This window comes from Myxine glutinosa, chromosome 3 (assembly GCF_964187855.1).
Source record: "Myxine glutinosa chromosome 3, kmMyxGlut1.1, whole genome shotgun sequence".
In the NCBI taxonomy this organism is placed as follows: domain Eukaryota; kingdom Metazoa; phylum Chordata; class Myxini; order Myxiniformes; family Myxinidae; genus Myxine; species Myxine glutinosa.
Genome location: NC_136263.1, coordinates 97,509,878 through 97,535,550, shown reverse-complemented (window position 1 = coordinate 97,535,550; position 25,673 = coordinate 97,509,878). Strand labels below are relative to the sequence as shown.

Below are 25,673 nucleotides of genomic sequence, written 5' to 3'. Positions count from 1 at the left end.
GCACCACCCTTATTCATACAGTCAGCACCATCCGGTGCACCAATAAAGTGTTCGAGAGTCACCGGTGGTGTCGCAGCCGGCCGATGTTCTGCCGCTGGTCTTGCCTTCATGTGGTGCACTTGGCCTTCTGGCTTCTTTCAAAAATAAAGAAAGGCGCCAACCGCGTCCATTTCTTTATTGTGGCCGTCAGGGGGCCAACTATTAGTGGTTCACCTGTATGGCATAGGTGCCACGTTGACCCATAGGTCCATCAACGGGTGGTGCTTGCCCGCAAAAGACTGCGGTCCATGGTGGGCGGCCACAAACATTGCGGTCCATACGGTGTATCGATCCCGGCAGCAAGCAGCGAAAGTGCAGGCCCACAACTGCGGAGCCAGCACCTCTCTCTCCTCTCTCTCTGCCCCAAAGCCAGATCCTCGGAGGTGGGAGACAAAAGAAGAAGACAAGTGAGTAAGGTGGTAAGGGCGCAAAAGTGCACGCAACATTAGGTAATGCACACTAGGGGCACATGGGAACCAGGTGAGACAGGTACGTTCCTACCGTACGCCCCCCCCCCCCCACCAGGTAACCTACATTGCCCCTCCCTTACCCCTTACTGTATCCACAAAACACAACACTACCCATAAACATCTACTTTACAAATCAACAAACGTCCCTACTGTCTTCCCCGTTCCTCCCATAAACCAAATTCGTCTTCTCTCCCTCCTAACCAATCAAATTTGCCATTTCCAACTCTCATCAAAATTTGCCATCTCCAATTCAACATCAAAATTTGCCATCACCAATTCATCATCAGTCCCTCCTAAGGAGGGAGAGATGGAATCACCCCAACGTCTCATCCACGTCGTGATGCGTCTCACCAATCCACACAGCAATTCTCATTTCCTGCACACAGAACAAAGAAACACAGGTGTGGAGTCATCATCACCACAGGTAAGTGGCTGCGTATGGTGCGACAGGTTCATCAATCCTAACTATTTCCTAAATGACTTTAACAACTTTACATTACCCGGGGTCTTTCTCCTGCCAAACCATTGGCCCTCTTAGACTATGGGTTCTAAAAACCAATTCCCATTGACCAAACTGTGGTGCTTTTCAATTTGGGGTCTCACTCCCCCGATTCATCTCCCGGTGCCCTCACACAATTTCTGGGCCGCGACGTGTAGCTCTCCCCGCAGGTCTACCCACCTGCACACCTCCACCACTGTAGTTGCCACCCGAGCTTACCTGCTCCTTACCCTAACCTAACTACCTGGGGAAGGCCCTCTGGCGCTCTCCCCACTCGGTGCCCTCTCTGGCACTGGGCTACCCGGGTCCGTCCTCCGGATCCTCGGGCCCCAATGACACTAACGGCTCCCAGAGCCCACCTGCGGCCTCACCTGGCCGACATCCTCACAGTGGTGGAGTGCCCAAACAACTACACACACTAACAGGCTACACGCCCAGCCATTTCCACAACACTAATGCACCCATCCACAATACCATTCTGCAACCGCACCACAAATGCCAATATCCAACCATAATTTACCTATACCCTCTACCTAACACTTACACTACCCGCCCCGGGTATCCGTGATGGGGGTCCACTCTTCCCCCATTCACACCTTCGCACCATGCACACCACTCCGTACCACTTACTCCATGTATTCCACACACCTGTACTTGCACACCTGTGCTCTCACACCTGGTGCCACCTGCACCCTTCTCTCCCCAAGCGCATTCGCGCTGATCCACAACACTCACTACTCATACACTGCTCCACACTGCTCCACACACCTGTCCAGTTCTCACACAGCATCATCTCATCTAACTACTCCCCTCTGAAACTTGCGCTTCCCAGTCGTCCCTTTAAACTATTGCGCTCCCTCGTCATTATCATCCACACTAAACTACCTGCGTCCCCACTACAGGTATCAGTCACTATCTAACCTTATCGTCACCTAATGTCATCTTCGCTAGATCCCTATCAATATAACCTAACCCACCCGGGCTAGTTTTCACTGCCATACACCCCATAAACTATAGCGCATTTGCCCCACTCGTGAGGGATGACAGAGTTGCCATCCCACCACATCGGGGCATCTCTCACTACCAATTTTGTACAGCAAATTTCAACAAATCAAAAATTTGCCAATCACTACTCATCATCTGCCAATCATTTGCCAATCATCAAATTTTGTTTTTCTCTAATTTTGGGGCCAAAACACTATCCTCGTCACACAGTCTACTCACTAATGCCTCTCGGTGCGCCAATTAACTTCTAAAGCTCGGCTTCGTACAGCCAAGCCATGAATGCGGGTTATTTGGTGCCAGCGGCTGGATGCGTCCCGCATTTGCTGCAGGGAAGGAGGTTTACCCGGGCCGAGATCCCACGCACCATCTCGGCACGGAGCCATCCCATGGCCCGATCTCGACCTGCCGGAATGCCTCAACAAAAAGTGGTCGCCATGACGACCCTTCCTATCCAGCTGCCCGCTCCGCCTAGTGGAGCACGGACGCGGCCGTTCAAAGCGAGGCCCAGCACGCACCGAGGGCCCGATTCGGCTAAAAGTCGCTCTAACCTCTAACCCGTTTAACGTCGATGCTTCACCTGCATGCTTACACCCCGCAGCCCGTTCCTTGCTCCTCGTACCTTTCCTTACACACCCAGGTACACTCATTCCACTCACAGCCTTGGTCACACACCTGACCACCGAACACTTTGGCACACATTCGTTGGTCGCACACCTCACCAACACACCTCTTCGCGCCCCCTCCTCTGTCATCTCCTCTGTGACAATCACAGGTGTGCTCTCACTCGCACACCCAACCACGTGCCTCACTACCAATTCCAGCGTGCATTCCCACTCACGCTCTACCATTCCAGGTGTGCATCCTTCCATTCCAGGTGTACATCCTCGCTCACCTGTCACAACCAACTCACGCTCCTTGTCACTCTCACTACTCTCACCACCACTCTTGACAACGCACTCACCCTTACTCCCGACAGCGCACTCTTTCCTCAGGCACCTGTCCGTTACACACCTTTCTCGCGCACACTCTTGCGCACACTCTCCCGTCACACCCTCTGTAACACTCACCACAGGCGTGCATTCTTCCTTGCCTTTGACAGCGCACTCTTTCCCCATGCACCTGTCCGTCACACACCTTTCTCACGCACACTCTTGCACACACTCTCCCGTCACACCCTCTGTAACACTTACCACACCGCACTTCCATGTGCTCCCTCGAACACGCGCTACGACCGACTCACTCTCGCCAGCACCCTCACTCCTTGGCACGCACTTTTTCCTCACACACCCCAGAGTCGGACTTTCTCGCACACCTCCTTTTTCGCACACCAGACCTGTCGCACACTTCACCAGCGGCCTCTCACGAACACCCGGGTCCATCTCGACCCCCAAGCTCATTAAATCACCTGGCGCATCATACGCACGACCATATTGGTCACCACTTACACCGGGTCCTCTTCCTCTTCGCTTCTCCTCCATCACCTGCGAATCCCTCATCCGGTTAATGAGCACATCATCACGATCCAAACACAGACTTTGGACCAATTCTTTTACCTCCTCTTTTATCTCTTTCTTATCCCCTCTCCGTCGCTTCTTAATTTCGCTCACCCCTTCTTCCACTTCTTCTAATTTCTGCTTCACCTCCTTCATCTCCTCGTGCGCCCGTTTAAGTACTTCCTCTAACTCCACTTTATTTTTTTCTATGTGCTCCCGCACCTCCCGCTCTTTAACCTCCATCACCTCTACCACCTTGTTCATTTTCCTCTTCAAGTCCTCATGTACCGTCTGACACTCTTTTTTAATTACCCCTACGTCCTTTTTCATCTCCTTCTGTGTCGATTTTAAACCCTCTATTACCGCTGTGTTCTTCTTTACCTGGTCCCCCAACTCCTTTTGTCCCACTGTCAGTTGTTCTACTCCCAGCGTCAACTCCTCTATACCCCCTTGCAATTTTACAGTCCCCTTTCTCACCTCCTTCTCCATGCGCTCCTTACAGTGCCTCACCTCCTCGCGCACTCCTCCGACCTCCTCACTCACACCTCTTCTGATCTCCTCTCCCATCACTTGCATCTCCTGCCCAGATGCCACCCTCATCTGCTCCATTTCCTCCCTGTGAGCATCCAGTTTAGTTTCTACCCCCATTCTGACCCCCTCTATCTGCTGCCCCATTTGTTTAACTTCCCTTTCCGCTTGGTCCCTCATGTCCCTCAATTTGCCTTCCATCCTGTTTTCTAACCCCTCTAACCCCTTTTGCATCCCTTCCATTTGATTCTCTTGAGCGGCCATTCTGTTTTCTACCCCCATTAACCCATTTTTCACCCCTTCTATCCCATTGTCTAACCCCTCTAATTTCTTGTCTAATCCCTCACCGGTACCCCTCGCTTCGTCCCTCATTACCCCCATTTGGCCCTCTAATCGCTCACTATCAGCCCTCAATTCGTCCCTCATTACCCCCATACTGTTTTTCAAACCTCCAATTTGGTCTCCCATTTGTTCCATAAGGGCCCTCATTTGCAGGAGGAAAAGGTTCGAATCCACCAGCGGCGCTACCACGGTCGCGGGCGCGGTCGCCGTGGCCATGTGCGAGGCGCCATTTTGTGCGTCTGCTACCCTCACTGCTTCGCTCTCCTCATGTCCCTCATTTTGGTCCTGGATCGACCCTGCCTCACTCTCCTCTACCGGAACCCAGCCGTCTTGGTCTGCCATAGCGCGACTTTCAAAATTCGGGTTTTTATTTTTTTTTTGTAAGACACAATCAAATTTCGCCGTTATAATTTCGAGCGCGTGAAACGCGCTCCGGATCGAATCCCACTTCCCGACACCAAATGTTACAGACGCGGTTTTGGATGTTAGTTTACCGAGCGGTTTGGTATGACCGCGTCTGCACAGTTTACCCGATTCCACTCTAACGTTGGCCGAGTCGCGCTACGCTAGATCAATGAAGGAAAGGACACAACGGCTGGGTTAGATGACACGACACCAGGGGTACAGTTCTCAAGACCTCCGGAGGAGGTTATAATATTTGTATGCAGAACGTTTAGATTACACTGACAAGAGGTACAGCATAGGAAGGTGGGCACTTAAACACGGTCTTATATTAGCCCTGACAGACCACAGATAAACGGGACAAGACTGACTCACACAGGGATTGATGGCAAGGAAGGGCAGGTAGTCGATGGATAGCACAAGGTGCACCTTGGCTCAGGGACAGGATAAAGCGCGGTCCAAAAGATGCAGGGAGGTCTCTCAGCGCTCGGAGGTGGCGACTTCTCTCTCCAAGCTGGGGGCGCATCTCACGTCACCTCCGGTAAGTGGCTGCGTTTATTCAGCGGGGAGTGACACGCCCTCGGCTCGTTAGCTCCGCCCCAGATGGAATCGGCCCGTCGCTTCTTATTGGGTGCGGGGGGGTTACCGGGCTCCGCCCTTGACGAGGGGCTGACAGTCAGCCCCTTCGTGGTAACCCCGTCGGAGCACATGGGCAATGGCGGCTAACCAAGCCGGAGTGAGGACGCCCACTCCCCGCGCCGTGGCCGCGCCGCCCCCGCTGTGGTTGTAGTTGTTGTTGTTCCATGAGATGATGGGAAGATGCGGAGATGAGATTGTGGGGAGGTATTGGGAGGTCCTAAACTTACTACTGGTGCCATACAATCACATTCTGGTGCAACGAAGAGTCAGAATTAATGGAAACGAGTCCTTAACTGACATAGACTAAGAATAACTAGCAAGATGTCCGAAAGTTGTCTACGTGAGATGCGGTGAACCTGGGCACGACATTTAATGGGGGAAAAAGGGGAAGGTCGGTTCTACAGAGTGTTGTTTACAGACAACGGGACTAGGGAATGGGGGATTGGGGATAGTTGGGGAGTATTGGGGAAATAGGGGAATATTTACAAGCGGATATGGATGGAGGCCAAATCCCATATCCGCAACAATATACTAATTGCCTATACACTGCCCAAACAAATGGAGCGTGGGTAATAAATCATATTAAATAATAAATAATAGTAATAAATATAATAAATAAATAAATAATATTAATAATAAATAATAATAAATAAATCATCGATACTATATTTTGTTTCTATTCGAAGAAGTCTATTGAGATTTCCTTTTTGTCCCCCGTCGCACAGCGGAGCGAAAGGGGGACTATGGTTTTCCCCTCCGTCCGTGTGTCCGTCCGTCCATCCGTGCATGCGGGCGTGTGTGCGTGCGTGCGTAAGCGAAGGACCGCATTCGAATTTGGTGTGTGGGTGCAACCCACGGCAAAATCCAAGATGGCCGCCGCCATGTATGTCTGATGCCATGTATGTCTGAACCTTGTGAGCTGAATATCTTGAAAAATAAGCGAAGTATCAACTTCTAATCTGGTGTGTGGGTGTATCTAGGCATAAGGAAGAACGCTATTGAAAATTATGTCGCCACGTCAAAATCCAAGATGGCCGCCGCCATGTATGTCTGAACCTTGTGAGATGAATATCCTGAAAAATAAGCGAAGTACCAACTTCTAATTTGGTGTGTGTGTGTATCTCGGCATAAGGAAGAACGCTATTGAAAATTGGGTCGCCACGTCAAAATCCAAGATGGCCGCCTTGCGTCTTCCACTTTGTCAACTCGCATCACTTCACCGACGGGGGACCTAGGCGTAATGCTTGTTATGTACAAATTTCATTTGGGGACGACTTGAGACTGCGTTGTAGAGAGGAAAATAAAAAGTACACAGAAGTGGCTGGATCGTGTAAAATAATACTAAATCATTAGTCGTGCTTGTTCAGTTGAACTTCATTTGAATGGGACATTTTCAAAATACTATATATTAATTGTTATTCTAAAATTTTGTTGGCAAAGTACATCCCTATTATGGTGATATGCCATAATTAATTACATGTCAAGCCCCATCCTCATTATTTTCATCAGTTTTCTTGGTAACAATGCATGTGTCATTGTAGCATTTTTTTTTTTTTGAACTCTTCTCTCCCATACAGTGTGTCAAGTGGATACCTCTATGTAACGATCATCTATAACATCTCCGTAAGCCTGGCACTCTACGCACTCTTCCTTTTCTACTTTACCACCCGGGAACTGCTTTCACCCTTCGATCCTGTGCTGAAGTTCTGCACCATCAAATCTGTCATTTTCCTCTCCTTCTGGCAAGGTGCTTCTTCCTCTCTCTCTCTCCTTGATTTTATTTTATTGGCAGTGACCCATGGAGAAGCTTGTTTACTCTTTCTGTACTTGTACAGCTGTACTTGAGTGTAGCAGTAATGAGTGTAGCAGTGGAGGTCCACGCTGTATGTTGTCCAGCGATACCTTGTTTCAGTTGAACGTCGTTGATCGATTACTACCTTTTGTGCGATATACATCGCAAAACTTTGACTTGTTTCATTATAAGCACGTTTGGGTTTTGTGGAAAGACTTTATATGGCACACGATGGAGCATCAATGGGTCGCAGTATGTTCGTAGTCTCAGTGAGGTGATGGAAAACATGGAGAGACTGCTTTCAATGTGGATTGAAGATATGAACCAACGTTGTGTGCCCCTGAGTGGTAAAATGGAATGTTATGGTATGGTAAAGGTGTAAATAATTAAAACGAATGCAGTAATTGGAAACTGTTTCAGCCGTTTGTGAGACAAAATATCCCAGCGTCAAGGCATATCCTGTTTGCAAGCCTCAGACGCAACAATTCTGTCCGCTATACATTACTACACTATAAGTCGCACTCTCCAGGAATGCATCTGCAATGTATAGTGAGGACTTACTGTACTTGTACTTCTAAATTCAGAAAGCTTTTGTTAAGCCAAACGTGCATTCCACAAACTTTTTTGTTGTAACAATTTCACAGATTTATGGTTTGTCATTATGAATACATGCATTCATGTTAAATTTGTGTTGTTTTTAAAAAAATGTTTGGAAATTCAAATCATCATACTGAATGTCGCTTAAATGCTGAACACTGTATAGAAAACATGCAAAATACTGTATGCTCAATAATTAATGAGAAAGTAGATCCATCACACAGCAGTATATTGTTACGGACACGACTTTGATGTTATGGTGGGCCGAGCGGAATGGCCGCCGTGTTCGCACAAGTTACCCGATTATACTCGAACCTTGGCCGAGTCGCGCTACGCTAAATCAATTGAGGAAAGGACACAACGGCTGGGTTTAAAATGACATGACACCAGGGGTACGGTTCTCAAGACCTCCGGAGGAGGTTATAATATTGCGGAAGGTTAGATTACAGGGATGAGAGGGACAGCATAGAAAGATAGGCACTTAATTACGGTCTTATAGTAGCCCCGACAGACGACAGATAAACAGGACAAAACTGACTCACACGGGGATTGATGGCAAGGAAAGCGGGTAGTCGATGGCTCAAGGTGCACTCTTGGCTCAGGGACAGAATCGACCCGGTCCGGTCCAGAGATGCGGGAGGTCTCACAGCGCTCCGAGGTGGCGTCTGGTTCTCTCTTTCGTGGCTGAGGCGCATCTGACGTCACGTCCGGTAAGTCGCTGCGTATATCCGGCGGGGAGTGACACGCCCTCGGCTAGTTAGCTCCGCCCCAGATGGAATCGGTCCGCCCTTCTTATTGGGTGCGGGGGGGTTACCGGCTCCGCCCTTGACGAGGAGCTGACAGCCAGCCCCTTCGTGGTAACCCCGTGGGCGCACATGGCAATGGCAGCTAACCAAGCCGGTGTGAGGACGCACACTCCCCGCACGCCGTTGTTGTAGTTGTTGTTTCATGGGGAAGATGGGAGGAGGTATGGGGAGGTCCTAAACTCACTACTGGTGCCATACAATCACATTCTGGTGCAACGAAGAGTCAGAATTAATGGAAACGAGTCCTTAACTGACATAGACTAAGAATAACTAGCAAGATGTCCGAAAGTTGTCTACGTGAGATGCGGTGGACCTGGGCACGACATTTAATGGGGGAAAAAGGGGAAGGTCGGTTCTACGGAGTGTTATTTACAGGCAATGGGACTAGGGAATGGGGGATTGGGGATAGTTGGGGAGTATTGGGGAAATAGGGGAATATTTACAAGCGGATATGGAGGCCAAATGCCATATCCGCAACATTGCACCCTTCTCTACCCTCGGGGCGTCCCGACCCGATAATTTTTTACCTATTTTAGTGTGGCACTCAGATGTAGTTCCCTCTACTATTAACTCTACCCTGAGTGCGACAGTTTTACAGATATTCACAAATGAGTAAATATGTCCCCATGCGACGTTGCACCCTTCTCCTCACAGAAACACGCCCACAGGATAACCGAATCGCGGAAAGAATTCGCAAACTAAACATACAGCCGGTAGGGAGCATTATTTACAAGACTACGCTGATATTTACACTACGATCCAGGACCTGTTTTTGGAGGAACACATGCAGATGTTATGCATAGAGAGAGAGCACGCATGCCAGCATCGATACACCAACCCACGAGTGCTCTGTGGCCTTACGGCCTTTAATAATGTGCAGAGCACCCCTTCCAAGCACCAAAAGCACCACCCCATAACACAGTCAGCACCATCCGGTGCAGTCACCATTGTTCATCTATCTATAATTCCAGTAATCTCTGTATGTGTGTTTGTTTGTTTGTCTGTGACCGCTGTTTCTCGACAACCACGGGTCCGATATACTTTAAACTTGCCAGGTATATTGCTGGGGACCCGAGGATGTGCCTTTTCAAGGTTTCATATTAATCGGACAATTACTTACCGAGCTATGTCCAAAAAACGATTCAACCAATCAGAGAGCAGCGAGCTATCGCGTGTGCCGAACGTGGTGAACACACTCTGCCTCGGACGGCACATTTGAGAGCGTATTCATTTATTTCACGTTGGCAAACTATGTTGCCGCTATGTTGGCGTTAAACTATGTTTTAAAACTAATTAAAACCATTTCATGTAAATAGAGGGGGGGGGGGGGGGGGATTGTCACTGTACTCGCAAGCCGTTCGCCGTTCGCTTTGGCGTTGCGAATGGACCAAAACATTTCATGGACCAAACCATTTCATGTAAAGCGTTCGCCGTTCGCTTTGGCGTTGCGAATGGACCAAAACATTTCATGGACCAAACCATTTCATGTAAATAGAGGGGGGGGATATAATTTTAGATATATATATAGTACGGGCATGCCCTAGTTAAAATAAAAACAACAACCCCTAACCCTGCAGGTGTCTCTTGCTCTTCGTGTGGTGCACTTGGCCTTCGTACTTCTTTAAAAATAAAGAAAGGCGCCAACCGCGTCCATTTCTGTATTGTGGCCGTCAGGGGGCCAACTAAAAGTGGTTCACCTGTATGGCATAGGTGCCACGTTGACCCATAGGTCCATCCACGGGTGGTGCTTGGCCGCAAAAGAACTGCGGTCCATTGTGGGTGGCCACCAAAATTGCGGTCCATATGGTGTATCGATCCAGGCAGCAAGCAGCGAAAGTGCAGGCCCACAACTGCGGAGCCAGCACCTCTCTCTCCTCTCCTCTCTCTCTGCCCCAAAGCCAGATCCTCGGAGGTGGGAGACAAAAGAAGCAGACAAGTGAGTAAGGTGGCAAGGGCGCAAAATTGCACGCAATACAAGGTAATGCACACTGGGGGCACATGGGAACCAGGTGAGACAGGTACGTTCCTACCGTACGCCCCCCCCCCCCACCAGGTAACCTACATGGCCCCTCCCTTACCCCTTACTGTATCCACATAACGCAACACTACCCATAAACATCTACTTTACAAATCAACAAACATCCCTACTGTCTTCCCCGTTCCTCCCATATACCAAATTCGTCTTCTCTCCCTCCTAACCAATCAAATTTGCCATTTTCAACTCTCATCAAAATTTGCCATCTCCAACTGAACATCAAAATTTGCCATTACCAATTCATCATCAGTCCCTCCTAAGGAGGGAGAGATGGAATCACCCCAATGTCTCATCCACGTCGTGATGCGTCTCACCAATCCACAGCAATCTCATTTCCTGCAACAAAACAAAGAAAACACAGGTGTGGAGTCATCATCACCACAGGTAAGTGGCTGCGTATGGTGCGACAGGTTCATCAATCCTAACTATTTCCTAAATGACTTTAACACACTTTACACTACCCGGGGTCTTTCTCCTGCCAATCCATTGGCCAACTTACACTATGGGTTCTAAAAACCAATTCCCATTGACCAACTGTGGTGCTTTTCAATTTGGGGTCTCACTCCCCCGATTCATCTCCCGGTGCCCTCGCACAATTTCTGGGCTGTGGCGTGTACCTCTCCCAGTGGGTCTACCCACCTGCACACCTCCACCACTGCAGTTGCCTCCGAGCTTACCTGCTCCTCACCCTAACCTAACTACCTGGGGAAGGCCCTCTGGCGCTCTCCCCACTCGGTGCCCTCTCTGGCACTGGGCTACCCGGGTCCGTCCTCCGGATCCTCGGGCCCCATCCACAACTCTACCGGCTCCCAGAGCCCACCTGCGGCCTCACCTGGCCGACATCCTCACAGTGGTGGAGTGCCCAACCAACTACACACACTAACAGGCTACACGCCCAGCCATTTCCACAACACTAATGCACCCATCCACAATACCATTCTGTCACCCGCACCACAGATGCCAATATCCAACCACAATTTACCTGTACCCTCTACCTAACACTTACACTACCCGCCCCGGGTATCCGTGATGGGGGTCCACTCTTCCCCCATTCACACCTTCGCACCATGCACACCACTCCGTACCACTTACTCCAACTCTCTCCACACACCTGTACCTGCACACCTGTGCTCTCACACCTGGTGCCACCTGCACCCTTCTCTCCCCAAGCGCATTCGCGCTGATCCACAACACTCATTACTCACACACTGCTCCACACACCTGTCCAGTTGCACACCTGTGCAATCACACCTGTTCAATTCTCACACACACGGCATCATCTCAGCTAACTACTCCCTTCTGAAACTTGCGCTTCCCAGTCGTCCCTTTAAACTATTGCGCTCCCTCGTCATTATCATCCACACTAATCTACCTGCGTCCCCACTACAGGTATCAGTCACTAACTAAACTTAACGTTACCTAATGTCATCTTCTAGGGCCCTATCAATATAACCTAACCCACCCGGGCTAGTTTTCACTGCCATACACCCCATAAGCTATTGCTCCTTTGCCCCCCTATGGGAAGGGCGGCAGGGATGCCAGCCTTACCCACCGGGCCCATCGCTCACTACCAATTTTGCACATCAAATTTCAACAAATCAAAAATTTGGCCAATCACTGCCCATCATCTGCCAATCATTACTGCCAATCCCTTGCCAATCATCAAATTTTGTTTTTCTCTAATTTTGGGTCCAAAACACTAACCTCATCACCCAGTCTACTCACTAATGCCTCTCGGTGCGCCAATTCCTGTCCAAAGCCCGGCTTCGTAAAGCCAAGCCATGAATGCGGGTTGTTCTGTGCCAGCGGCTGGATGCGTCCGGCACTCGGTGCAGGGACGGGGGCTTACCCGGGCCGAGATCCCACGCACCATCTCGGCGTGGAGTCATCCAATGTCCCGATCTCGACCTGCCGGACTGCCTCAACAAAAAGTGGTCGCCATGACGACCCTTTCTATCGGGCTGCCCGCTCCGCCTAGTGGAGCACGGACGCAGCCGTTCAAAGCGAGGCCCAGCACGCACCGAGGGCCCGATTCGGCTAAAAGTCGCTCTAACCTCTAAACCGGTTACCGTCGATGCTTCACCTGGACGCTTACACCCCGCAGCCCATTCCTTGCTCACACATCCAGCCGTTTCCATGCTCCTCGTACCTTTCCTTACACACCCAGGTACACCCATTCCACTCACAGCTTTGGTCACACACCTGACCACCGAACACTTTGGCACACATTCGTTGGTCGCACACCTCACCAACACACCTCTTCGCGCCCCCTCCTCTGTCACCTCCTCTGTGACAATCACAGGTGTGCTCTCATTCGCACACCCAACCACGTGCCTCACCACCAACTCCAGCGTGCATTCCCACTCACGCTCTACCATTCCAGGTGTGCTTCCTTTCTCACCTGTCACAACTAACTCACGCTCCATGTCACTCTCACTACTTTCACCCTTACTCTTGACAGCGCACTCTTTCCCCATGCACCTGTCCGTTACACACCTCTCGCACACACTCCTGCGCACACTCTCCCGTCACACCCTCTGTAACACTTACCACACCGCGCTTCCATGTGCTCCCTCACACACGCGCTACGACCGACTCATTCTCGCCAGCACCCTCACTCCTTGGCACGCACTTTTTCCTCACACACCCCAGAGTCGGACTTTCTCGCACACCTCCTCTTTCGCACACCAGACCTGTCGCACACTTCACCAACGGCCTCTCACGAACACCCGGGTCCATCTCGACCCCCAAGCTTCTTAAATCCCCTGGCGCATCATACGCACGACCATATTGGTCACCACTTACACCGGGTCCTCTTCCTCTTCGCTTCTCCTCCATCACCTGCGAATCCCTCATCCGGTTAATGAGTACATCATCACGATCCAAACACAGACTTTGGACCAATTCTTTTATCTTCTCTTTTATCTCTTTCTTATCCCCTCTCCGTCGCTTCTTAATTTCGCTCACCCCTTCTTCCACTTCTTCTAATTTCTGCTTCACCTCTTTTATTCCCCGGTACGTCTCCTCAAGCTCGTCCTCCAAGGCTACCTTGACCGTTTCCATGTGCGTCCTCACCTGCCGGTCCTTCGTCTCCATTACCTCTGTCACCTCGTCCAACCTCGTTGTCAGTCCCTCACGTACCATCTGACATTGCCTCTTCGTCGCTATCAAGTCGTCTTTTAGTTCTTTCTGTGTCACTTTTAACCCTCCTATTACCGCTGTGTTCTTCTTTACCTGGTCCCCCAACTCCTTTTGTCCCACTGTCAGTTGTTCTACTCCCAGCGTCAACTCCTCTATACCCCCTTGCAATTTTACAGTCCCCTTTCTCACCTCCTTCTCCATGCGCTCCTTACAGTGCCTCACCTCCTCGCGCACTCCTCCGACCTCCTCACTCACTCCTCTTCTGATCTCCTCTCCCATCACTTGCATCTCCTGCCCAGATGCCACCCTCATCTGCTCCATTTCCTCCCTGTGAGCATCCAGTTTGGTTTCTACCCCCATTCTGACCCCCTCTATCTGCTGCCCCATTTGTTTAACTTCCCTTTCCGCTTGGTCCCTCATGTCCCTCAATTTGCCTTCCATCCTGTTTTCTAACCCCTCTAACCCCTTTTGCATTCCCTCTATCTGATTCTCCTGGGCAGCCATTCTATTTTCTACCCCCATTAACCCATTTTTCACCTCTTTTATCCCGTTGTCTAACCCCTCAAATTTGTCGTCTAACTTCCCAAATTTCTTGTCTAATCCCTTAAAATTATTGTCTAACCCCTCACCGGTACCCCTCGCTTCGTCCCTCATTACCCCCATTTGGTTTCCCATTACCCCCAATTGCTCACTCTGCAGTTTGAGGGACGCCTGCATTTGCGCCATAAATTGCTCCATGAGGGCCTGCATGTCAATCGGCTGCATGTTAAAGCCCGTTGATACAGCGGGCTCGGCTACCGCGCGCTCTTGCGAGGCGCCATTTTGCGCGCCCGCAACGTCGGGCGCAACGACGCTATTTTGTGCGTCTGCTACCCTCACTGCTTCGCTCTCCTCATGTCCCTCAATTTGGTCCTGGATCGACCCTGCCTCACTCTCCTCTACCGGACCCCAGCCGACTTGGTCTGCCATAGCGCGACTTTCAAAATTCGGGTTTTTATATTTTGTAAAACACAATCAAATTTCGCCGTTATAATTTCGAGCGCGTAAAACGCGCTCCGGATCGAATCTCACTCCTCGACACCAATTGTTACCCTAATGGTACAATTGGTGTTCCAAAATTTGGGCTAAATGAATTTAGTCCCAGGTCCGAATCCGACACTCCTGACACCAATTGTTACGGACACGACTTTGATGTTATGGTGGGCCGAGCGGAATGGCCGCCGTGTTCGCACAAGTTACCCGATTATACTCGAACCTTGGCCGAGTCGCGCTACGCTAAATCAATTGAGGAAAGGACACAACGGCTGGGTTTAAAATGACACGACACCAGGGGTACGGTTCTCAAGACCTCCGGAGGAGGTTATAATATTGCGGAAGGTTAGATTACAGGGATGAGAGGGACAGCATAGAAAGATAGGCACTTAATTACGGTCTTATAGTAGCCCCGACAGACGACAGATAAACAGGACAAAACTGACTCACACGGGGATTGATGGCAAGGAAAGCGGGTAGTCGATGGCTCAAGGTGCACTCTTGGCTCAGGGACAGAATCGACCCGGTCCGGTCCAGAGATGCGGGAGGTCTCACAGCGCTCCGAGGTGGCGTCTGGTTCTCTCTTTTGTGACTGAGGCGCATCTGACGTCACGTCCGGTAAGTCGCTGCGTATATCCGGCGGGGAGTGACACGCCCTCGGCTAGTTAGCTCCGCCCCAGATGGAATCGGTCCGCCCTTCTTATTGGGTGCGGGGGGGGTTACCGGCTCCGCCCTTGACGAGGAGCTGACAGCCAGCCCCTTCGTGGTAACCCCGTGGGCGCACATGGCAATGGCGGCTAACCAAGCCGGTGTGAGGACGCACACTCCCCGCACGCCGTTGTTGTAGTTGTTGTTTCATGGGGAAGATGGGAGGAGGTATGGGGAGGTCCTAAACTCACTACTGGTGCCATACAATCACATTCTGGTGCAACGAAGAGTCAGAATTAATGGAAACGAGTCCTTAACTGACATAGACTAAGAATAACTAGCAAGATGTCCGAAAGTTGTCTACGTGAGATGCGGTGGACCTGGGCACGACATTTAATGGGGGAAAAAGGGGAAGGTCGGTTCTACGGAGTGTTATTTACAGGCAATGGGACTAGGGAATGGGGGATTGGGGATAGTTGGGGAGTATTGGGGGAAATAGGGGAATATTTACAAGCGGATATGGAGGCCAAATGCCATATCCGCAACAATATCATATGCAAGCAGCCAAAGTACATCATGAATATACTAACATAAACAAGTACACAAGCATAATGAACCAATACAATATACAGTCAAAATTACCAAATTTTATGCTGAAGGTACAAAAATTTACAGCAATACATTCTTGAAAGCGGCTGTGGTAAGGCTATGATGATAGCAGGAAAGCCCACACAAAACCCATAATGGGAAACCACTACTTTACAAGCATAACCTGGAGGAGCTGTATTGTGATTGAAGGAGTGACAATTCAAACCAGGCAACCAAAGCACACAATTGGCGTTCAAAGACCATTGAGAAACCCCCACAACTAATATGAGTCATTGCCCATGGAATTGTTAAACTGTTTGGAAACTGATCTGTTAACTCAAAAACATGGCACAGTTTATGGAACTGCCAAACCACGGAGAAGTCTATTTGGTGAAAGGGGTAACAGGGACATCATTTGGACAGTACTGAATGATACACACCGGTATAAGGTATGTTTTACAAACTACATTAAGAGAGAATCCAATGAAGAGCTAAACCCAATGACAGTCAAACATACAGAGGCAACAAATTTTACAAATCCAAACCGCCCGACTGCAGCGAAATAATAATCACCCGAGCGCTATTAATATGAGCAAGACCAATAATTGCTTTTGACGTGAGCATAGTCAGACATTATTCTCTTATTTCATCCACATGATGTTTGTCTTGTGAAATCTGTCTTATCAGGTGTTCTCGTTCATAGGAGTCTACTGTACTTGGAAGCATTGCCATGTTTTTCTGTTGTCAAGCAATTGTCTTCTTTTTTTTTTCTTGAATGATTTGAAAACATAGTCCTGGATTTTGTGAAATAGTGATCACAAAGCATCCTTTAAAAAGCACAATTGGTGGTATGTATGTATGTATATATATATATATGTATATATCGTTACGTTTGTGGGGATAAACAATGAAATACCTTCAGAAAGTTAGACATATGTAGTTTAGAATGCTCCATGTGCCGCGAAGAAGCCATCTTGATGTACATCAGTAGGCCGTCTGTCCGGGTAAGAGCGTTTGCATGTCGCCATAAGGGTCATGGCATTGTGCTAATTAATTCTAGGGCTTAAAGATCAATTCCCCAGTGTGTAATTTTCCTCCTGTGGTCTTCCCTTCGGTTTTATTACATCAGCCAGCCAGGAAATCGAGGGTTTAATTACAATAAATACATAGGGAGGTGAAATTCTGTAAACATGACGTCCAAAGTGCGCAGAGTAAACCGAGTGTTCATTTACGTCTGTAGGTTGTCAATCAAAAACACCAAAAATACCCTTTAGACCCTGAGGACCCAGTGGACCCCAGAGACCCAAATTGCTCCAAAGATCCAAAATACCCCAAAGACCCAGATGACCGAAAAGATCCGAGGACTGCAAAGATCCAGAGGACCCAAAAAACTCAAATGACCCAAAATACCCCGAGGACCCAAATGACTCAAAATATCCCATGGATGCAAAAGAGCTTGACCATCCAAAAGTCCCAAATGACCCAGAGAACCCAAAATCAGAGTAATTATCTCTCTTACATTGGAATTGTAGACGGTGGCTTTTAAACCGAGCTTCAAGGTCGGTGTATGGAAGCGGTTTTTTTTAAACCACAATAAATACAAGGCACAGGGAGGTGACATTCGCTGACCGTGACGTGAAAAGTGCACAGAGTAAACTGAGTGTCCATTTACGTCTGTAAGATATCTAATAAATAAAGAAGATATAAGCACACCTGACACTAGGCCCAGGCTTCAGACTTTGGCATGCTCACGTGGCTGCACTGTCAAATAAACTGTTCCAACCCGTCATTTTTGACGGGCTTTATACTAATATATATATATACGTATATATATATATATATATATATATATATATATATATATTTATACACTAGCCAAGACCTGCCGCTTCGCTGACGGGAACATCAATCTTTGTGTGTAATTGAAAAAAAAAAGTTTTTGTTGTTTGGTGTTAAAAAAGACATAATTATAAAAATAAAATTAGGACGTGTATAGGGAGAGTGTTAAAGGAATATTCATCACAGCCTTTTTAGATGCTGAATTGCAAATAATATACAACACACTAAAAGGAAGATCAAAATGAAAAAAAATTCTCACCCTCCCCCTCCCCTTTCTTCTTTCTCTTGAATAAATTGTCTCGGGTACGTATATATAGATGAGTATGATTTGTATGATTTGGATTCGTGGAGATTTGTGGAGATGTGGAATCAACGTGGTGGATAAAACATCTTTGTAGGGAGAGGGATACGTGGTTTTGTTTACTTCCTGAGAGTGGTTTCATTGAAATCCGATCTCAAGTTAACAAAGAAGGGTTCCTGGAAGATCCTGCCATCCTGCAGGGATAACCAACGTCACGTGTTGACATTTCCAGTTTTGACACGCATTTCCATGTACCCATAAAAAAAAAATTAAAAAAAAAAGTTTTTGGATCACAAACATTCCCAGGAGTTACCCGAATCCACCGTAGTGGGATTTATTGAAATCCGTCAATCCGTTCTCAAGTTATAACACAACAAACAAACAAACAGACAGACAGACACGGCTCCTTTTATTGTATGTATGTATGTATGTATGTATGTATGTATGTATGTATGTATGTATGTATATATATATTTTTTACAAGAGCTGCATACTGTACTTGCACACTTGAGGGCTCGCTGCTCCCTCTTTTTGAAATACCTTTCATGTTAAAATTGTACTTGCTGCCTTGGGCAGTTTTTGGAGTGGAGGGCAATTTTGATGCTTTAAAAACCATTGCATGGAAAATAGTTCAAAGTCATGTTCATAGTGACTGTAGTGATAATAATAATAGATTTCCATAGTAAGCGTAGTGATACTATATACAAGAAGGAAGTGATGTAGTTCACGAGTTTCATAGCTATGCTATACGAGGCGCCCTACTCACTATCTCTGAATAATGTTATAATCACACCTGTACCTCTGATACCAGCGACACCTAGGTGAGAAACTTTGGTATCAAAGGTCAGGTTTTGATCACCAAGTTCTAACATAAAGGGTTGGTTGCGTTTTTACAGACAGATGATGGGCCAAGAATCAACAATCAACATGACTCTTTGCAGCATAAAATTTGAGAAAGTTAATGGACATCCATATTTGAATTGTAGACAGATAGGAATTTTGATTTGCAGAACATAGGACATCATCAGGTTAAACGAATAGGTAGATCTGGGTATCCAAGTACCACAGGAACTGTCCGAACCAGATTTGGACGTCTTGTGAAGTGTCCTGCTATGTGAATGAATGAGTGTAGCAGTGGAAGCCAATATGAAAATTCTGTAAAGCTGTACCAAGTGGATGCAGATAAAGAGAAAAGAAGAGTGAAATAAGAAGAGTCCCTGGGAAACATCGACTTGTATAGATGAAGTGGGTATGTTGAATATCCAGCAATGGTTACTGGAGATGCACGATCTGTAGACATGATTGAAATCATTCAAAAGCAGATTTAGAGTCACCAAAGTAAGATTGAAGATTATCAGGTACTGTTATGTGTTAAAAGTGTCAACGGTGTTAAAAGCAGCTGACATTTTCAGAAATATTCGGATTGTCACTGATCCTTGGCGTGCTGTTAGCAAGATATAATTTGTGACTCTCAGGAGGGCATTCTCAGAACTGTGTAAACATGAGAAACCTGACTGAAGATGATCCAATATCTAAAAGAGAATGCTTGTGCAAGTATTCCAGAAGCTGAATGGTGATAGAACATTCTAGAATCTTGGAAATGAAAGGTAAAGGAGACACATAATCTATTTTTTACGAATTGGTGTCTCAGAAGTTACCTTCAAGATAGGAATGATGGCGTGTTTAAAACGGGGCGGATTTTTTGTTGAAAGTAGAGAGACAGGTTTGAGTGAAAGCAAGGAAAAAAAATCAGACTAGAATGACACTCAGTAGAGCGCATACCTCCGCCACGCTGAAACTACATTTTGTATCCCAATGATAGGCCAGATCACGGATCTGGACCTGAACCAAAATCGAATCTGCTTGCTTTTGTCACCTAACCAACTCGTTCACCAAGTTTTGTCACACCTCGTCCGCAATGTTTTGAAATATCATGCTCTATGTCGTTTTTGGCCCAATATCTCAATTGTGAAGAATCACTGTAAAAATTCTCGGATCCGGATCTTCACCAAAATCGAATCAATTCGTCCTTGCCACCTCATACTCAACCTGTCCCCCAAATGTTGTCCGAATGAGTCCACAACGCTTTGAGATATTATGATGTACTGTGTATCGTTTTGGCCCTATCTCAATGGTGAAGAATCACTTTATAAAAATTAAAATAACTCTCGTATCCGGATTCAGATCTTCACCAAAATCAAATACATTCTTGCTTGTTACACACACACCTTGTCCAAAAAGTGTCGTCCGAATCCGTCCATCACTTTTTGAGATATCCTGCCCATAGACAGGCTGAAAAACAAACAAAATGGGGTTAAAGCATAAGCCCCGCCCATTTTCGGTGGTGGAGGAAAATATGATGGAACTTTATGTTCTCACTATGCATGCCATAAATAAGCATGGTGTTTAATTTATCTTCCCTCCCATTCCTCCTAGCACGCCCAAACCCCACCCCAGTCCAATTGTAGATAATGGATAGATGGGCACTTGAGTCGAGTGAAACCATATTTGTAAATAGCGATAATATTTAATAGCTTCGTATTAATTATTATTATATGTCATTCGTTGTATTTGCTGAAACATTTTGCATCTTTTCGTTGTATTTTTTTAAATTGAAAAAATAACTTCAACACAACTTTGCAATTTTCCATAAGCCTCAATTTTGTACATAAAAAAAGCATTTGAAACAACTCATTGATCTTCACTGTTTATCACATCTTCCCTAATATGCTGGGTACAGGTATGCTGCTGGCAATCCTGGAGAAAGCTGGTGCAATACCAGCAATTTATTCGACACTTGATGGGAAGCTGGTTGCAGGTGTTGGGACGGTGGCTGCTGGTTATCAGAACTTCATAATTTGCATTGAGATGTTTTTTGCAGCCATTGCACTTCGCTTCGCTTTCACACATTGTGTTTACTACAACAAACGAGCTGATGCACAAGGTATGACATTCTGCTCTGATGAATCAATTTTTTTTTTCTTGCTTACTTAAAAAAAAATTAATTAGAAGATATAGAGAAAGGAGGAACATTCGTTTAGCAATCTACATGTCATGTACAAGACCACAATGAGGCACATTAAGAGCCCAAACTATCCCCCGGCTATAGCAGCGGCACCCTAATGGCCTCCGAGAAGCTACCGGAAGTAGATGCATGGGCCACCATCCATGCATGTCCGTGGCAGTATAGCTATCCTGGCATTTTACACCCGCTGATAGATCAGCCTGTCAATGCATTACCAGCGAGTTTGGGATCCTGTCCTATCCAGGTGGCCATAACCTGCAGCACGTTTGTAACCTGTACCCTTCAGAGTTGTTAGGCTCAGGTTGTCGAAACATTGGGCTCATTGTACATGAATATAACGATATATAAACCTCCTCAAATGGAACAACCAGTCCCGTTGCATTGAAACAAGACAATGTAGGAAGTGTGGCTCTTCACAGTACAAAAAGGGCTGGGAGGGGTTTACTAGTCCGTCTCAACACAACAATTAATGCCTGTACCACCATTGATGGTAGACTTCCGACCAAGGTTAACGAACTCTATCCACCCGGGTTTTAGATCATAGTTGTGTAATTCCCTCTCCTAGGAAGATTGCCGACCTTGGTTTTTGAGTGCCACCTACCTGGGTTTGAAATCAGAGTTGTCCCTCTCTTAGGCAGATAGCTAACCAAGTCTAACGACCCCCACCTGCCCAGAACACATGCTTTTAAGGCACCAGCCACTCGCCTACACCCTCTGCCTTTAGCAAGAAACAGGGTCGATAAGAGAAGCCAGGCTGTAGGATTTGGTTAGGAGAGGCTATTTAAGGTGCTGTGTGATTATGGATGCTCAGACAACCAACTGAATCCCAGCGCATTCCATAACCTATTTTAACCCCAGGAGTTCCTGTCTTACAATCAAAAGTAAGGTCGAGAAATTAGAGAGAGTGGCATATGCCATGTCTCTCTGGAAGATAAAGGGGGAGGTGGAGGAGGACTGCAAAACAGTTGCATCATTTTTATGCCTCCGCCGACGAAGTCACCATTATGTTTATGTTGGCATTATGTTTTCAGGTTGTCCGGTCCGGCAGTTCGTCCGTCCGTGATAGGGTTTCATTACCGCGATAACTTGAGAACGGCTGAAGGGATCTAAGTCAAACTTGGTGCAGGTACACTACATGGCCAAAAGTATGCGGACACCCGTTCTAATTAGTGGATTCGGCTGTTTCAGCCACACCCATTGCTGACAGGTATATACAATCAAGCACACAGCCATGCAAGCTCCATCGACAAACATTGGCAGTAGAATGGGCCATACTGAAGAGCTCAGTAACTTTCAACTTGTCACCATCATAGGATGCCACCCTTCCAACAAGTCAGTTCCTCAAATTTCTGCCCTGCTGCAGCTGCCCCGGTCAACTGTATGTGCTGTTATTGTGAAGTGGAAACGTCTAGGAGCAACAACAGGTCAGCCACGAAGTGGTAGGCCACACAAGCTCACAGAACGGGACCGCAAAGTGCTGAAGCACGTATCGCGTAAAAATCATCTGTCCTCGGTTGCAACACACTACCGAGTTCCAAACTGCCTCTGGAAGCAACGTCAGCACAACAACTGTTCATCGGGAGCTTCATGAAATGGGTTTCCATGGCCAAGCAGCCACACACAAGCCTAAGATCACCATGCGCAATGCCAAGTGTCGGCTGGAGTGGTGTAAAGCTCGCCGCCATTGGACTCTGGAGCAGTGGAAACGCGTTCTCTGGAGTGATGAATCATGCTTCACCATCTGGCAGTCCGGCGGACGAATCTGGGTTTTGCGGATGCCAGGAGAACGCTACCTGCCCGAATGCATAGTGCCAACTGTAAAGTTTGGTGGAGGAGGAATAATGGTCTGGGGCTGTTTTTCATGATTCGGGCTGGGCCCCTTAGTTCCAGTGAAGGGAAATCTTAACGCCACAGCATACAATGACATTGTAGACGATTGTGTGCTTCCAACTTTGTGGCAACAGTTTGGGGGAAGGCCCTTTCCTGTTTCAGCATGACAATGCCCCCGTGCACAAAGCGAAGTCCATACAGAAATGGTTTGTCCTGATCCGTGTGGAAGAACTTGACTGGCCTGCACATAGCCCTGACCTCAACCCCATTGAACACCTTTGGGATAAATTGGAATGCCGACTGCGAGCCAGGCCTAATTGCCCAATATCAGTGCCCAACCTCACTAATGTTCTAGTGGCTGAATGGAAGCAAATCCCCACAGCAATGTTCCAACATCTAGTGGAAAGCCTTGCCAGAAGATTGGAGGCTGTTATAGCAGCAATGGGGGACCAACTCCATATTAATGCCCATGATTTTGGAATGAGATGTTCGACGAGCACATACAGGTGTGATGTTCGGGTGTCCACATACTTTTGGCCATGTAGTGTATGTATAATGAGGTATAGATGAACTGATTATATTTTGGGGCACGAGGTCAAAGGCCAAAGGTCAGAGGTCATGTGAGGTAAAAAAAAAATCCTGTTACCATGATAACTTGTGAACCAGTGATGGGATTCTGACCAAATTATACACTTATGTAGAATGATGTAAAGATGAACTGATTAGATTTTGGGGTCAAAGGTCAAATGTAAAAGTCTGTAACAGGTCTATAACTTGAGAACGGCTTAGGTGATCTAATTTAAACTAGGTACACATATGTATAATGTTGTAAAGATTAACTGATTACATTTTGGGGTCAAAAGGTCAAAGGCCAAAGTCTGTAATAGGTCTATAATTTGAGAATGGCTAAAGTGATCTAATTCAAACTTGGTACAGATATGTATGATGATGTAAAGATTAACTGATTTGATTTTGGGGTCCTGGGGTCAAAGGTCAGAGGTCATGTGAGGTAAAAATGTGCTGACTTGAGAACAGATGAAGGGATTTAAAGCAAACTTGGTACAAGTATTATAATGATGTCATAATGTGGGCGGAGGCATATCGATCGACGTCGTGATGTCAGAGTGTCGTTCTTGTTAAAATATCTAACACTTACCAGATTATTTGAAGATGTCAACATTTTCTTACACTGCTGCTGATGCTTTGCCTTCCTTGCTTCTTTCGCTGTTGTCCAGGTCGTGGTGTTCCCATGAGCATATCAAGCAGTCTCAAAGAAACGATGAATCCCCATGACATTGTTCAGGATGCCATTCATAACTTCTCACCGGCATACCAGCAGTACACACAGCAGTCAACCTTGGAGCATGGCACTCCTTGGCGAAATGGGCACACGTTCCAAACTCGTCAGGCTTTTTCTGCCACCATGACCAATCACGACACTGAAAAGACCATGCTGCTTTCATCTGATGATGAATTCTAATCATGACGTTGCCTCATTAACCTTTCCACTCACCTCATTTGTCTGCCAGTACTGAAAACATGACAGTAGTGAAGGCTTCAGTTTTATTCGTTTTTATATTTATTTCTTATCCCATGCTTTGGGTTGTTATCAAGTTTTATTGGACATGAAGTGATTTCATGGTTACGATGTCATGAGTTTGTTTGTTTTTCAAACGCTTGACATCATAAACATGATAGCACTTTTTATTATTTTCTGATTGATAGTGTTCTGGGAGCTTCTCCAATGACTTGACTGTTGTATTGTAGTCCGTGGGCTGAGTAGGGTTTACATGCACCCCCCCCCCCCCCCACAACTTAACTTCCCGGGTATGTCCATGTACCCCCCACCCTAGGGGTTAGGAAAAACCATGTTAACAGAAAAAAAACTCATTCCCTCATAGTTTGACCTCTGGTGACCTCATTAGTGACCTCATTTGCATATAACACATATCATTGTAAAGAGTGTCCCAGGACAAACATTTTGAGGGGTCATATGCAACCATAGGATGACTAGGTAAAAAGTTATGGCCATTTGAATTTCGCCTACCCCTAATTTTCGGAAATCACTGACACAGGGGGGGTAACATCAAAATATGCATGGGAGGTACCTTGGGAATGAGTTTTTTTTCTGTTAACATGGTTTTTCCTAACCCCTATAGTGGGGGGTACATGGACATACCCGGGAAGTTAAGTTGTGGGGGGGGGGGGGGGGGGGTGCATGTAAACCCTACTCAGCCCACGGACTATTGGGAATGCAAGGCCCTTGTTTAGTGATCAGAGTATGGAGTATTTGACTCGGTAAATGCAACCCCGGTTGGTCCCCAGAAATAAATATTTCAGAACATTCTCACCTTGCTAAACAATGCAACTTGTACGCTACCTTCACCACGTAAGTTGCAAAGTCCTTTTTCTGATTTTTAAATTCCTTTAAATGTTGAGCAAACTGAAGGCAGCAAGGCCATGTTTTTGTAAATGATAATAATTCCATTGACCATTTTTGTCTTTTTCTTAATTGTTAAAAGTTGGGTTTCCGCACAGTTGAAGAAGCTTGAGCTTGTCACAATGATCAAAGTTCTGTTCTTATAACTTCACATGTATTGTGGGGAAAATAGTGCGTTTGGT

General features: G+C 47.0%; 1 protein-coding gene across 1 annotated transcript in view; it reads left to right on the top strand.

Annotated features, from left to right (window-relative positions):
• Positions 1-24,831, top strand: part of LOC137423353 (transmembrane protein 184B) — a 92,877-nt gene extending 68,046 nt beyond the window's left edge. The window contains exons 7-9 of the mRNA XM_068110400.2: positions 6,995-7,164; positions 20,937-21,140; positions 24,287-24,831. Coding sequence (XP_067966501.1) covers positions 6,995-7,164; positions 20,937-21,140; positions 24,287-24,531 — 619 coding nt within the window. The 3' untranslated portion in view covers positions 24,532-24,831. The remainder of the gene's footprint in view (positions 1-6,994; positions 7,165-20,936; positions 21,141-24,286) is intronic.
• Positions 24,832-25,673: the final 842 nt, after the last annotated feature.